This window comes from Polypterus senegalus, chromosome 4 (assembly GCF_016835505.1).
Source record: "Polypterus senegalus isolate Bchr_013 chromosome 4, ASM1683550v1, whole genome shotgun sequence".
NCBI classification, from domain to species: Eukaryota; Metazoa; Chordata; class Cladistia; order Polypteriformes; family Polypteridae; genus Polypterus; species Polypterus senegalus.
The window spans coordinates 135,035,371-135,052,140 of NC_053157.1; the positions used below are offsets into that span (position 1 = coordinate 135,035,371).

At 34.6% G+C, this 16,770-nt stretch overlaps 1 protein-coding gene across 1 annotated transcript in view; it reads right to left on the reverse strand.

The window, feature by feature from the left end:
- The window catches only part of rell1 (RELT like 1), an 84,226-nt gene that overhangs the window by 29,498 nt on the left and 37,958 nt on the right, over window positions 1-16,770 (reverse strand). Inside the window, exons 3-4 of the mRNA XM_039751279.1 lie at window positions 13,273-13,347; window positions 5,179-5,233 (exon numbers count right to left, since the gene is read on the reverse strand). Of these exons, the coding sequence (XP_039607213.1) occupies window positions 5,179-5,233; window positions 13,273-13,347 (130 nt within the window). The remainder of the gene's footprint in view (window positions 1-5,178; window positions 5,234-13,272; window positions 13,348-16,770) is intronic.

Below are 16,770 nucleotides of genomic sequence, written 5' to 3' on the forward strand. Positions count from 1 at the left end.
TCAGTTAGATAAGCTGTACCTCAGGTTTCTACTCCAAAAACAGAAAATTATAGTTCATTTTAATACTAACACCCAGGGGTGATAATTCTGTGAACATTACGTTAAAACTAAACACTAATAAATGGCTTGAATTTCATGGAACCCATCTCTAATTTAGGTGTTACCTCTGACAAAGGTTAAACTTTCCTTCATTACATTTCTGAGACTTCTAAAACTTCCTCTCTCTAGAGTATACACATTACAAAATCAAGGTGGCTTTTGAAGCTTCAGAATCTTGAAAAACAATTTACTTTGTCTCAAACAGAAATGACTAGTGTAATGCTTTATGTTTTAACAATTTACTTACTACTGTGCAGTTACTTTAAAAATATAACGGCAAGGGTCACACCTACACCAAGGAAGTATGACCTTGTGACAGCAGTTCTTAACTGTAGGTCAGCAAGTTAATTAAGTTTAGGTCATAAAAGGTTTAGCTCCTCTATATCTTACAGTACTTATTAAACTCCAGTGCATTCCTTGTGCTCTAAAGGCGCAGGGGCCTCACGTACAGACAAAATGGTACACACAGAAAAATCCAGATGCATAAAAGTGTGCGTATGCCAAGTTCCACACACTTCCCCTTTATAAATCCAATTAATGTGAAATTTAATGCATATGCATGCACCTACAGCCCCACACTGACTCATCCCAGAATTTTGCATATTTAAATATGCAAATTAATATAAATAGCTCCTTCCATTCAGTGTTTGGTTAAAAGACAATGGCAAAGGCAGATAGAAAAAAGAAGAATTTTAGCAGATGCAAAGTGGAGGCAAGGAAAAAAAGTACTATTTGTTGGCTTAAGCAGTGGTATAAGCAACAAAAGGGTGATACAGCATGGCGGAGACACTCAAAAGTTGAAGTTCAAAAAGTCACACAGTGCCCAAAATAAAAAGCAAGTGGTCAGATATCAAAGTCGATGTGAAAAGTGAGTTGCAGCACACCATCTGTTTATTCTGTTTCAGACAATAATACAAGATCTGACCCCCATGCCAAGGATGTGACTCAAGGTGCTGCTCTGCCCAGCACATCTTCAGTCTCTGTCAGTGCACACACCTCTGCCTTGGAAACTGCTGGGTGACCACCTGACTGTGTGCTGATGGATGCTGTTCTGGAGACACATAATGCAATAGTGGGTGCTGTAAATGATGTGGCCAATGAACTAAGGTATGTAAGGGTTGTATTATGTGATGCGGACCACAAATTAAGTGAATTGGTTAAAAAAATAAATGCTGTGTCTGATTACCGGTTTTTACATTCTGCTAATTACATTCAAACAAAGTTGTAATGCTAATCGTTTGGTGGGTCAGGGTTGGGTTCATCATAGCATATCTCTGCAGGTACGGGCAAGCCACGATTGTGTGCCACATTACGCAGCATGGCACATGCTTGCAGAATGCGACACACTTTCTGTGCACTATATAGCAGCACATTAATAGAATGAAAATGCTTTCTATTCACAAATGCAAATTACTTCTCTGAAAGTGCCTTATAGTGTGGTGTCAGCACCAATCACCACAACTGATCGATTCTCTGCTTTATACATGGCTCTTTGAGGTGACTTGCTATCCTTAAAAAGACTGCTTGCCTTTAGCCACACTAATTCAAGAAAGCACGTGCGACTGTGAGGAGTTGTCATTTTTATAGGATCTCCTGCTATAGATGATGTAATGCCAGCTCATTCTGATGTAACTTGTCCGGTGCCGTTGCAATATCAATGTTTGTGCAGTTGACCTCTCTGATTACATTTGGAAAAATGGATGTTGCTGTGAATTGCACTTTGATGTTTCCTAGTTCAACCAGTGTAAGAAAATCTTAACTGTCTGCATGACAAGTGAACAATACCATCCTATACAGCTAGCATGGTGCGACTCAGAGATGTTTATGAAATACCCAATTAGTCAGCAAGTTCACATTGAAAAGCACCTGTGGCTAAAAACTCGAATGTTCAAAGCTTGCAAAGGAGCACGTAGAGCGCAATTCCTCAAAGTCTGCCTTTGTAAAGCTGGAACCAGTTCAGAACACAGCTCCAAGAGAATAGCTATTAGAAATCGAAATCGACTTAGAAGCCAGTCATAATCATCTATAAATATGCTCTCTCTTCTAATTCTTCCATTTGCAATGTCTTCTAACAATGCTAAAGCAGCCATGGCAGTTGGAATTGTTTGGCCATTCCATGCAACATTATATTGTTACAGAATGATTTCAATCAAGTGAATTAAATTTGTTATTTCAGTGTATTTGATTATGCCCACATCATGGATGTGAATACGAAAAAGAAAGGGAAACAACACTTAGACAGTAGGATTACTTCGACGCTGGGTGTTGCCAGTTTGCAAAACCAAGCAGAAAAGTACAAACGCAAGGTACGGGACTACTGTAAAAATGTGCATGTCTTTACCCCAAGTTTAGTTTTTATACATCTCAAAGTGAGCGTGGAAACGGGTGTATGCAACATTTTTGTGTTTATGCACCATTTATACTTCAGGGTTTAAGGTCTTCTTAATATTCTTAAAATGAATAGGACAACTATAGGAAGTACTACAGCCAGTATTTTTCTCATTAACAAAAACAAAACATGTTATTAACAAAAAAAATAACTACATTAATGAAATGGAAAAAAAACTGTCTGAAAACTACAACTAAATGAAAATGAGAAAGTATAAATGACAACAATAATACTTTTTGTATTCTTGAATTCTTGAACTTCCAAGACATTTATGCTTGTGCATAATAGATAGAGATAGATAGATACTTTATTAATCCCAAGGAGATTATCCTGTCTTATTCTATGTTATTACATTAAGTTATTAAATTTCTATAATTTTTGTGTTCATCAATAAATTGTATTATTATTTTTGTATCTGTTTCTTTAGAATGAGCATGTTTCAGTTATCTTAGTATACTGTAAGTCTAACAGACATAAACCCTTTCTACTGCGAAAAGAAAGACAAACAAAGTGGAAGCCTCATTAAATTATTTAATCAAATTACTGAAATTACAAATGGCAAAACTGAAATTATTTAATCGATTTACATCGATCATTCAATTCTTCTTCTTACATTATTACACAATTTTCCTACATTTATTTTGTGTCCTTGGGTGGGCATTTTACTGATTTTTTTCTTACTAATTTTTTATTCATTACTAGCATTTCCAAAGGTAATATCGATAATAAATTGACTGATTAACATCCATCAATCAATTTTTCTTCTCACACAACATGTATTTATTAAAGAGGACCCATATAAAAATATAACAGTTTACTTTTAATACAGTTATTTGCCATAGATAATATTTTGAAACAGGTTGCCTAGTGGTACAGCTCGTAGCATTCTGCCCAATGGGAAGACTTCCTGTAGTATTTGTAGCCTACATGTAGCTGTAAGGAACTTGCAATACAGAGATAATACATGGTTAAAATGTTAATTATATGTTGCTCATTCAGTAAATGACCAGAGATGTTGCTGTAAAATGAAAATATGCTTGCAGAAATGTGCTACTTACATGGCAAAACTTTCATCTGTTTTGTCTGGTTTTACTGTCATTAACACAGTTTAATAACCGCTTTCAGCAGTATTTTAAAAAATAACCAAAGTTAGAATTCTCTGAAAAAAGTACACTTTCAAAGTCTGGTTTTCCTAACATAATCAGAGCACTTTACTGTTTTCATAGCATCATCAAATATTATGAATGAATATAACAGAAGTGAATATATATGTCCAGTGATCTTACTGGTCCAAGGAAATCCCACAACTAAAACAAAAAGTGTTTTTGAAATTAGAAAGACATTTCCTTAAACATATATGTATTCACGTTTTAAATTGACTTGTAGGCAATATAGAATTTGGCAAATACAAAGAAAAATGTGTTTTTAGATTTGTAAAACTGTGTCTTTGTGGACATTTTTGGGTAAGTAAAACAAAGAAAAAACTCGGACGTGAGCGCCAGTAGGCTTTGCACCCTAGGGACCAATTACTCAAACTATTTTATAACATTTCAGTAATCATTTACCACTCTGATGCTGATCATTCTAATCTTAAATTAGGTCACTTCAATAGGTATTGACCAGAAAAATTCAAAATTAATTGCAGAATTATGGTATTTGAGGGTTCCTCTAGAGTGTCTCTTTCTCTTGCACGATTTGGCTCAAAGACTAATCAGTACATTGTCATCTCATTACAGGCTTAAGTTTCAAGTTTGGTATTTTTCCATCCAGTCGTTTTAGCACTAGACCATCCTCAATAAACTGTGACACACAGACACACACACCCATCATCGAGATATTGATGTTTTCAGTATCGGGGTGGAAATGTCAAGATTTGTCAAAAACCGGAGATAACATTTTTTGACCAATCTAAAGCTTTTGCTCCTCCCCCTAGCCCAGATGATTGGTTATGGATAGGGAGGGCGCAAAGCAATAACAAAAAAGTGCTAAACACTAAATTGCAAAATAAAATAAAAAAAAGTGAAAAACTAAATAATGTCTAAAACTAGTGAATTATAAAAAATCTGAAAGTAAATAAAAACAAAAACTGAAAAATATCTTAAAACTAGAAAAAAACACTACCTTTAGCAGAATAAGCTACTTAAACTATGGAACAAATTTTGCATACTGACAGCACAGAAACTGTACTTCTCAGTCTCCGCATTTAAATAATTTTTTCATAGAACTGCTGCTGATATTGTTTCATTTTACTCTCTTATAATTACATTTTAATTTCTCATCCACATTGGCACTTGTACTGCATTGTATTGCTTTTGTTGACATATGCCACATTTTTTCATATTATAACTTTAATTACCGTATACTATGCTTTGATCATAGAAGTAAGTGTGCTTAATAAGAATAAACTAAAGTGAATTGAATAAATGCATATGTGTGTAAATGATTTTTGATCACTTTGAACATCTTGCTATGCTTTCTATCAGGCTTTCAGAGACTAATAAATGAAGAAATATATAATCAATAAATTAAGTAACTTTCTCAATAAATAAAGGTAAAACTCCACAATAATAATACAAATTTCACAATGAATTGAGAAATAAACTATATGATTTGGTCTGATAATGAATATATACATTTTTAAATAAATATTGCACCTCAAAATTAAAAAATAATTAAATTGATGGTCTTACCTTTCGGCATCTATGCTGGTGTCAAGGACCATAGCTTTTAAGGCTTCAGAATTAGCTTTAAATAAATAATAAATTATTATTAGCATATTGAAAGAAGAATATATTGTGTTCAATAAAAATGTTAATTATTTCTCAACCAGGAGGGCAATATTGGTCACAATAATGCAGAGTATGTGTAAATACGACATGCTGCTAAATAGTGAAATTTTTATGTGGCAAAAAAAAAAAAGCAGATCATAAATTACCCAACATACTGTCCTGGTAGCCAAAAAAAGAACAGATTAAGGAATCCTTATAGATGAACCTGCAGGGCTTGCTTTACTCAACTTATCCTAGAAAGATATGAGCACCCACCTAAAACACTGTACCTCTTACATAGCAATCAAAACAACAGAGAGTTAAAAAGACAAAATAACATAAAATGATAGAGTAAAACAAATCACTACACTGATTGAGGGAGGACAAAATCAAAAATTAAAAGGAACTTGCTAAAAAAACACAAATGTTCAGGAAAGTAGTGTCTTGCACTCCACTATGGAAACGTTATGTAATGAGTAACACACGTCATTGTGTGTGTGGGGCAGACACATGTACATATGAAAATATGTGTGATAATAAGTTGAATGACTGCCATGGAGTCATCTCTGGGTGGTAACCATCTTGCAAAGTGAGATGACCATCAGGATGATTAGAAGATGAAGAAAACTGCATGAACCCAAAAGGAAAAAAAGGAGAAGGTGAGAATGTAGAGTAAGGTCTACAGAATATTAAGGGTCAAATAAGTACCGTTACAGGACACGGTAGAAAAGAATTTTCTTTTAAGGGGCATTTTTCCCTCAATGACTGAAATCTAGCAACATTTTGTAAACAGTTACGGGAATTTTGAGAAATACAAAACATTTTACAGATTAGGGATTTTTCTTAGTCTCACAAATAGCAGAAAATGGAACAAAATTGTGAGTATAGATTCATCTTTGTTACATTTTATGTGGTTAAAAAAAACACAAACATATTTCATATACATTTGAATGAAACAGGTGCAAAATTTCAATATAGAAAGTTCTACTGTACTTCTTCATAGGAAAATATTACAGAGGTGAACCTTTACTACCATCAGCAAAACAGTGGGCATTTCAGGAATATTCTATATGGACAAGTTCATTATTAATCTTCATTACTGTCAGCCATGCTAACATAACATTTTAGCTAAACTAACTAATTCATAAACTTTTACCAAAGAGGTTAAGCATCAGTAAACACAAGTAGGAATGTGATCATTCGACTGATGCCTGTAAGTGCCCAACCCCACCTTTTATTATTTTAGCAACCCCTCCCAAAACTGCCAGCAGTGTGAAATCTAGCTAGGTAAGGTTTGTAGGAAGTTTCAAATATTTTTAATGTCATAGAGTCATACTGCCATTTATACAGAGCACAATGAAACTCTTTAATTGCATGGGATAATCAAAATGCAACCAGCACTAACTTCTACTTTGGGCCAATCTAACTTTTACTTTTCAGCAGATGACAGAGTGAGCTCTTGAACAGTTATGGTACATAACTATAGTTACTTTGCTGATGGTATAGTGTATTGTAATTGTCCTGGAGTTAACTATTAGGTTCTTAACTGTGAGTTAGCTACTGCGTTGTTTCTTTAAGATTTTTGAAATTTCACATTGAACTGAAGCAGAAGTCAAATATTCAAAGAACATTTATTTTTAAGAAATAAAACAAATTTATGAATGTATTAAATAAGTAAATATGTACTTGAAATAAATTCCTTACAAACTTTATTATATGTAATACTTAATATTTCATAAAATATTACAAAAATAAGTTTAAAAAAATGAACAACCATTACATTAATAACTCCAAGTATTCAAATTGTGGCACAACAAAAGCATACAAGACAAAACAATGCTGACAAAAGTGATGTCGAAAAATGCACACAGTGACAAATATTGCGAAAATTTGTATATACTGAAATGTCCTTAAACAAAATATGGTCATGTTCTGATTTATGGCCGACAGAATCGAGGCAATTTGTAATTCTGGCCAAGGGCAATAGGAAAACAACTGGTTGATAATGTTCCAGAAATTGCCAAAACCAGCTGCAGTATTACATTTTTTATTATCAATATTATTTCACAGGGTTTTATATGTTTTCTGACTCTTGGAGTGCACTTTAAAGGTTTATTTTGATTGCCACTGCTCCACATGGGTAATTCTTATGCATTCAGTCCACACTGCTTTCCTTACACCAGTGTTTCACATCCTTTACGGTCCTTCTACCCAGTTTTGCCTTTTTAAAATTAATTGATGACCCACTAGCAGTAATTGCAAACCACCCCTTTTTATGAAACAAATGGGATAAGGAATGCCCATTGGTGAAATAAAGTTACATAGAAACAGGGAAACTTATCGCACAGCATTGGTGATCGTTTAGGTGACCTGCTCGCAAACCAACAATGGGAACCCAGGACCTACCAGTGGCACAACCCAGTGGGTGAGAAACACGGCTTTATACAAACTTAGTGCGAGGATACAGATACTTGAAGATTGGTATGTGGTACTCCGTACCAGCAGTAACAGCATACGTACCAGAGACCAACACCAGACCCAGAGAGCCTTGGTTACAATGACCAGGATAATTTGTGACCAACAAATGGCTAAATATAACCAGAAGTCACATCATGACTCTATAGAAAACAGTTTTAGAAAAGTAAAGTGCCTTAGCTACTTTGTGCAAATACAGTAAGTACTTATTCCCCATGACTCTAGTACTTCCATTAGGCCCCATACTTTGCATGCACATTGCATCTTTAGGTGGATTACTATCACTGGCAAAAATCATCACCTGACATAATAAGAAGGTAACTGTTTTCTGTTCATTGTCCAGCTTTTTAAATCCAAATAATTTTTGAACAACTAATGAAGCACCCTTCTTTTCAACAATTTTATTGCATGTTCCTGTCTCTGCTAATATTATAATGTAGCCTTTCCCATTTCTTGGGGTATTTATATTTACAAATGTACACTGTAATTCCATAAAGTGTAGCTGCAGTCCACAGTATCTACGATGCTACTCATGACATGCCCAGTCAGTTAAGTCATTCTAAACACACCCACTCAGCATGTACAATACACATTCTTGTACCATACCCACTGTAAAGCTACAATTACTTAATTACGGATATGTTTTAAATTGGGGTTGAGGAAAGGTTACCCTACTCTACCTGCAAGTCCATCATCTTCTTTAAACAAAAAATTAACGATTATTAATTTGAGTTCTGATAAGGACAACAATAGGAATGTTCTAAATGACATCAGGGGGTCAGATTTATAAAAAATGCATACACACAGAAAGAGGCTTGAAATGTGTGTATGCAGCTTTCCCTTCCTAGGTCGAGATTTGTAAATGAAAACATGGTGAGAGAAACTGTGTATGTTTACAACAACTCTGACTAGTGCTTAGCGGTATACCGGTTCATACCAAAAACCATTTTTTATTTTTGTTATGATATTGATTTTCCTTATACCAGAACACCGGTTTAAATAGCCTAAACAACGTTGGGAACGTGGCGCAGTGGGAAACTGTTTAAGGGGGGACCTTTTTCACTGCTGCACCGCTAAACTGGCATGCAACAGAGTACATGCGTTAGTGGAGGTATTGAGCAGTGAAAATGGACAGAGAACATTCCTAAACGGAAGCTGTAGCAGACGATAAAGTTGAACATGATGACACAGAAGAATTTTTGACGAAAAAAGGTGCAGTATCTGTTGTCTGAAGATACTTTGGTTTTAAAAGTTCGGATGTGGACCGTTATGTTCAAATGTGTGAATACTGTTTCTATACTACTGGTACTGTACTTGTTTTTATTTTTTTTTCAAATACTGTGTAATGTACCTTGTAACTGTGTAATAGTGTGATGATGCCGGTCCCCTACAGACGCCCTCTTCCCACAAGGGATATTTTTTGAAGCAACACTGTCAATAGTTATGACCGAGATGAGCTGACAAATCTCATTGAAGCCAGGGGATGGTGGAAAGTGTTCAAATGCTTTTGTTAAAAAAAGTCAAAAGTAAAACCAAAAGTGTCCATTGTGCAGTGTTCAGAAAAATACAGTACCCAAATAAATAGCAAATTCATAAAACCAGTTAAACGTGGGGATAAAAGCCATAATAAATAAATCCGTTAAAATAGAGGTTAAAATGCAGTCTCTCTCCTCGCCCGATTGCAGCACAGCACCTTCTGTCTCCACGGCTCATCCTTTATGGGCGTTGCTGGCGGAGCCTTTGCAGCATAAACTACTTTCTACCAACTCCTGTCTTGGCTGCCGCCACACTGCGCAGCCAGACCGTCCGAGGTCAGCACACCTCCCGTTTTCCTTCGCGCTCACTCAGTTGCTCCTCAGATCAATTGGGAGGTCTTACATTTCGCTCGCCTCACTCTACACGCTTAGTCAGTGAGATGAACCAGCCCCTAGATCGCCTCAGCCTGTGCTCCCTCATGGAGCCCCAGCTCGTGTTGCCTTCATCTTCCTGGTGTCTGTATCATCTCCCATGACTGCCTTCTTCCTTCTTTAACCTCCTTGTGTTCTATCTTTTCTTTTTTGCTTCCCCCTATCCTGCTGGCCCATAAATATATGTCTCCGTGGACACAGCGCCTTATTCACATGCCGCAGTAAGTCGATGAAGCAATAGAGAACCCCAATCAACTCCTCGCGGTCGTGCAATCGCATTTTGAAGTTTTGAAGTAATAGTATTATTACTGGAAGTTGCACTATTATTTATTTTATTGTTATTATTTATTAGTTTAAATATTATGCAGTTTAATGATGGTAAAGTTGTTTAAAAAGTCAATTTAACGTGTCAGTGGACAGAGATTGTTAACATTAACAGAAAATGTAGGTGGTTTATAAAAAATATTTACTATTTATTCCTTTTCTAAGACATGTTCAGTGCAATACAACTTTTGAAAAGCACCTCTGGATATTTTACTAAGTCTAAATGCCTCTTTGGATGGCTGACAATATGTTGTCAACATTTTAGTTTAAGTTGTTTGCAAAATTTGTTCAATAAAAAGGTTCTATATTTTCACTGTAACTGTCATGCAATGTGATTCCTTCTCTTTATTAGTGCCTCATTAGTGCCCCCCTCCTTGAAAACTATCACTTTATGGGGCCATGCAAACCTGTATTAATACTTTTGTGCATATTAAAATGTTTTTTTGTAAAATGTACAATTCTCATGAAAGTGGAATAGGTTATTCTTAGCCAGTCTACTGCAGTAATTGCAGTGGAAAATGTGGTTAACTCATGCATGGAAAAGAAATACCGTTGAATACAGTGAAACCGGTACAATTTGAAAAAATACCATGATACAGAATTTTGATCATACCGCCTAGCACTAACTCTGACCCATCCATATGCAACATTTCAGAGAAACTGGGAAGTGATGACACCCTTGATAAAGTAAGCAGATAAAAACCAGCTTGATAATTCATGCAACTAAGGAATCACATCACCAAGTTGTTACTAAAAAGTGCATTGATGTTATTAACATATTATACCTTAAGTGATAAATATGATGTACAGACTCAATTTTATTTCAGTTTTAATAGGACGAGTTGTGCGGTTTTGAACTGAAAAGTTTTTTTTGGGTATTCTTCTTTTTTGGGTCTACTTTTCAGGGAACTTTCTGACAATTCAGGAATATCTCTGCCAAGTTTCACCCCATCATGCCCGCTGTGCTGGAAGCCATAAACTGAACGATGAGGTGCTACATTCAGTATTCCTTTGGTGTGAGTATAAATATATAATACATAACAGGTAGGTTTAATAAAAAGGCAATTTGCAAGAGTGTTTGGTTTTCCTAACATAATCAGAGCACTTTACTGAACTCATATTGTAAAAAGAGCACCTAGAGAGTACAAAGCTGCTTTTGGTAACTGTAAACAGCTACATTTCAAAAAGAGCAAGTCATCTATGATGCCAAGATAACACCAACAAATGTTATGTCTCGGTACCCTTGCTCAAAATGATTAATTTATAGTGAGGTAAAGTACTCGTAGCTTTGTAAGATGACTTGCTTATGGTACTGTACATGATAGCTGGCTTGTTAGTAAGGTAACTGGCTGAACTATTGTGTTTTCATAAGGCCTACACAATTCACTGTAACAGCAATTGTGTTGTTACATGTGCCAGCTGATAATGGATAATTACTCAGACGCTGGTGCCTTACGCCTTTCTGACTCCCAGAGTGCAGAAGAGGGGCACTACAGTGCCAGGCATGGTTATGGCACACATAGTTGCAAAGCACAGCAAAATGCGTCACAAAGGAGGCTACTTCACTAGCCAATGAAGAATTGCAGTGTTCTGACTGCATATGTAAAAGGTTGATTAGCATAGTCCACGTAAGATTGTTTCAGGGTGGCAAACGGGCAGAGTTAGAGGCACACTCACAAAATGATTGTGACATATAAATTGCGTTGAAATGTGTGTACACTGGGTGTTATAAATCAGATTTATGTTTGACATACACATTTTCCCATTTTTTTAGCATAAGCATATTTTCACACTCAAATCCACGCAAAGTTTAATAAATAAGACTCCCGAATGTCACAACTGACATCAATAGGCATGTCAAGAGCAATGTTGATGGATACATGCTTCAGTTAAACCTTTCCGAAACAGAGTGTAACTGAAGTCTGCAGAACCTACAATGTCATTCTTGACATGCCTAGCCACTTGACACACCTATTCCTAAGCACACCACATGCAATTACTTAACTACAGCCATGTAGGAAGGGTGGGGAAGAGTTGTCTTACTCTATCTGCAAGTCTCTCACCCTGACCTTTTTTCTTTGATCAATAAATTGACTGCAGTTCAAGCTATGATAATGATGACATTTGGGAAACTAACATTAATAGGCGTGTCAAGAGTGGCATTTCAGGATGTGGGCTCCAGTAATACCTTTCTCTTGCGACTCTAGATGTGTCATAAATAGATGTCTAATTTAAAATCACAAGAACAATAATTCTGAACCTATCAGATTTTCATACAGAGAGATCATTCAGAATTACATAACAAGATTTAAAATATGGTAAAGTTTGAAACTTTGAAACGGGTTAACAGGAAAAATTCCTAAATTATGTTTTGCAACAATGCTGGCAACATAATTTATATAATCATTAAAATCCAATCTATACCAGGAAAAATGATAAAGCAAAATACTGTACATACTGTGGCATATATTTCTGCTGTACACGGTCTATACGGATTATATAGCCGACCCTTAAATGGTCATACAACAAAGTATAAATTACTTTATAATTATAATATAATGCAAGTGTTTACACAATCAGTCAGGTACGAGAGGGAGAAGTGGTAAAAAGCATAACATTAGACTGAACTATTACTAATATTACATATAATTTTGGAACCAATGCTTGCATCCATCCTTGTTTTTTAAGAAACAAATTTGTTAAATTTAGGAGTATTTTTGCCCTTTGAGCCAGTTGTCTCTGACACTGTTCCAAACAATTATGATGAATGCAATCAAAGCAAAAGCAATTCCATTTCAAGTGAAGAGGTAGAACAGCAAAGTTTCTGGTTCATGGTTAACAGCTGAAATGGTTTGAAAATCTCAAATATCTGGACAGTTACTATATAGCATGGAAGACTGAAAATGTAAAAAGGCAATCAAAAAACACTTCTGGTACAAACATCAACAACACTACAATGGGATGAAATCATAAAGATATAAAATGGGAAGAGTTAGCTTTCCAAGTGAAGAAAAATTTGACATGCATAACTTAAAGACAAACGTATTAGATGAGAAACAAAATGAATGAAGAAGATTAAAACATAATCTGGAAATGGGTTCACGCAACAACAAGGAGAAAATCAGAAGTTACAGATGTAGACATAATAGCTCACTAGAGACAAATTCTGACAAAAGACTGTAATATACTTGTAATGTAATTAGCTGAAAAAACTACTTGAGATTTAAGTGAGTACAAATAATCTAATTCACAAATATGGTGTCTACACTATTCAATAAATAGCTGTTTTGAATGACAGCAGCTCACATACCTTCATTTTTCATGATGAAATGCACAATGTGGCCCACTGTGTCAGTATTACTGTCATTCAAAGTATCATTTGGCTCTGCAGAATAAAAAGCAATGACAGACAAAAATTAAATCAAATACATTCATTCAAGAGATCAGTATTAAACAATTCCAAACAAAACTTTTCATTGAATTAAACGTTAAATAATAACATTTTGCCAAAATGCATATATTCTTAATGACAATATATTGCTAACACAATTTAAACGTACAAGCATTTTTTTTTTGCTGGAAGTAGGCACTCTCCTATACACAATGTTGTGTTACTGTCCAGTGGCTGGGTCTTGCAATTTTTTTTGCAAAAATCCTTGATCAATGCACTGGCAACAAGAATCAGGATGCCCACTGGATATGCTTATTGAAAGGGAGAATACAATGAGGTCATCAAGGGGCTTTTTCTCTATTTAAAAATAAAAACCCTCTTCTTTATGATCTTACAGAAGGCTGTGTTTCACCAATGATGATGACAGTAGATTTCCAAAAAAAAAATAACACATCCAGGGTGTTCCCAGAAGTGATGTGTGAAGACAAGACAGTAAAATATAAAAATTAGGTTAGCACTGTGTGTGAAATCATTTGACACTAAGTGGAGAAATTCAAAAATTTCAATTACACTTTACAATGACCCCTTTTTTCTATGCGCTGGAATACTATATTTGTGTTATTAATATAATTCCTTTTTATACTATTGTGAAAACCAAAACGAACCCAAATGCTCAACTTAACCACAATTGAGGCATTTTGCATCAAAATGTTTCTTGTTTAAAATCTATGCAACTATACTAACATTGGCAGTTGATATCACTCCTCTTATACCAGTACAGAAAAATTATATGAACACTGTCCAAAAAAAAAAAATGTTGAATGTGGTATCTAGTAAATTTCAGGACTGTATTTTATTATGCATGAACCATAATGTATAAATAAAAATGTATATACTTTCTTCAGTGTATCTACGAAACGCTGCAATCTAAATTTCCCCTTCTGATTATTAAAGTGTATCTAGTCTAATCTAATTGAAGTATACTGATATAAGACATTGAAATACTATATCTCTCTAACACAGACCCGTCACTTGTGTGGGACCTACACATAGAGGGTACATGTTTCAAGTGCACATGGTTGGTCTCTTGACAGGCAAGTCAATGGATTCTTCACATTCTCAAGGGTGATTAAGGATTTCAGAAACATCTCTTAAGTAAATGCAGTACAAATGTTAGTCCTAACCACTTTCATTTCAGATATTTTACCTGGAAAGCAAACTTTAGTGTAACTGATGGATTCTCCTTGCAGTAAAAATAAAGTGATTGTAGACTGGAATCTGTTGGGAACACTGAAAAATGTAAATCTTAAAATATAAAACTTCTAATGATATATACTACTAACTGAGAAATCAGACAGAGACAGTAGCTTATTCTTGCTGTATAAAATTCTACATTTTCACAACCTCATAATTTCTGCAGGTACCCTTATGAAAATAATTTGATTGTTTTTCTCTTGTCCTCACACATAACAGCAATGCTACTTTAATTGCCAGAGTAAACCGAATGTTATTTTCTTATCTAGCCATTTGGATTGCTGGTGTATATGTTCTTGTTCTTTCTTTATGCAGAAAGATTTCCTCCAGGAAGCTAAGTTTCATCTCATTGTCAACACCATACTGCTACACTGAATAGTAACTACAAATTATCCTTGTGTACATTGAAGGTGTGTTCTCTTCTTAATTCTTGCTCTTTCAATTAAGTGACAAACAAAGCTATAACAGCAGCAAATTAATGATTAATATGTGCTATATGTATGTTTAAATAATTGTAATAAATGGTCAACTATTAAAATAATCAATCTGAATAAATTACATTCATTATGTCAAATGTAACCCATGTCCCTGCCACAAACTATTTACTGGTCCAAACATGTGAAGTTTTAGTGGATGCAGTTCATTCAGCAGATCATGACTTTTTAATTCCTATTCATCTAAATTTAGCAGTACACACATGCGTGATCACTTATTGAGTAAGGCAAGGAAAAAAAAAAAAAAAAAGCATACACCTGTTTAGGAACTCATTCAAACTGTATGTATGCCTTCGAGGAGTTTAATCATGTCACCACATCTTTCTGAACTAAATCATTAAATTCTGTAAATATCTTCTCAATGCTCATATCTTTTATTTCTGCAATTATGCAATTTGTGTAATAGCTCTTCACTGGACTTTCTGTAGCGCTACTAGAGATTTTGAGACCATTTGCATTTACTACCCCAGGCGATACCTCATGGGTGTATTATTTAGCTTACAAATAACCTTAGTTTACAGGAACTCTATACATCTAGCAATGTACCCAAACATTACTGCAGCCATTTCAATTGCTTTTGCAGCACAATCAGACACATATCCCTGAAGAAACCCACTTTTAAAACCATTCAATCATGTACAAAATCCCCACGCCCTAGCCTAAAGCTTTCTGTGTTTATGCTAATTTTACCTGCACCTTGAATATCCACTTCCAGCAATTTGATTACTAACCTCTCTAGAGGTACATTATCAAAAATGTATTTAACAATCAATATAAAGGAGTTTTTATGCAGTCGTGATTAAGTGCTTTGTTGATTTCTTGTATAATTTTGGCATTCTAGTATACATAATCTCCTTTTGCCAACACATCTACAATTTACATTTTTTGCAGATACTTTTCTTGCAGTACTGTACAAGTTAAGCCTATATTTATTTTAGTCAACCAATCACTGTTTTATACAGTATAATGGTAAAAAATTGGCAGTCTTTTAGAATTTTTTCCCCATATACAATGATTTCTGAAAAATATTTGCTATGGGTGTATGATATCCACTGAGCGCTGCTCAGTAAATGTTACCCGGGTGATTTTTTATTTTACCCTTTTCTAATCTTAAAAGTACTTCAATAACCCAGTAATCTTTAAATGATTAAGCATCTCATTAACGCTGTCCATAGGTACAGGGAGGATTTAAATAGTTTAAAAGGTGAAAACTTCATGAAAAAATATTGTTGATAAAAGCTTCTATTTCCTTTTCTAAGAATTCTGTATATTTTGTAGTCCCATTTATTGCTAAAATGTTGAAAGTATTCAATACTTAAATTATAAACTAAATTTCTTTCCCAAAAAAAACATTAAAAAATTTGCTATTATGAATAAAATAAAATATAATTTCAAGCCTGGCAGTAAGTAGTCCTTTTATGCTGGTACCAGTCTATTCACCAGAAGAACACATTTATAAATATATGGACAACTGATTTGAAAATACACACTTGCAAACTGTAGAAAATGCATTTTCAGTAAGTGTTGACAATCAATATTTTATGCTACAACAAACTCTGAACTGATAAACTGGTGAAAGGTGTCTGAATGTATGCAGAACTTTTTATATTCATACTGTAAATTTTGACATTATTCATTTTACAAGTGAAAGTTAATTATAACTTGGGAT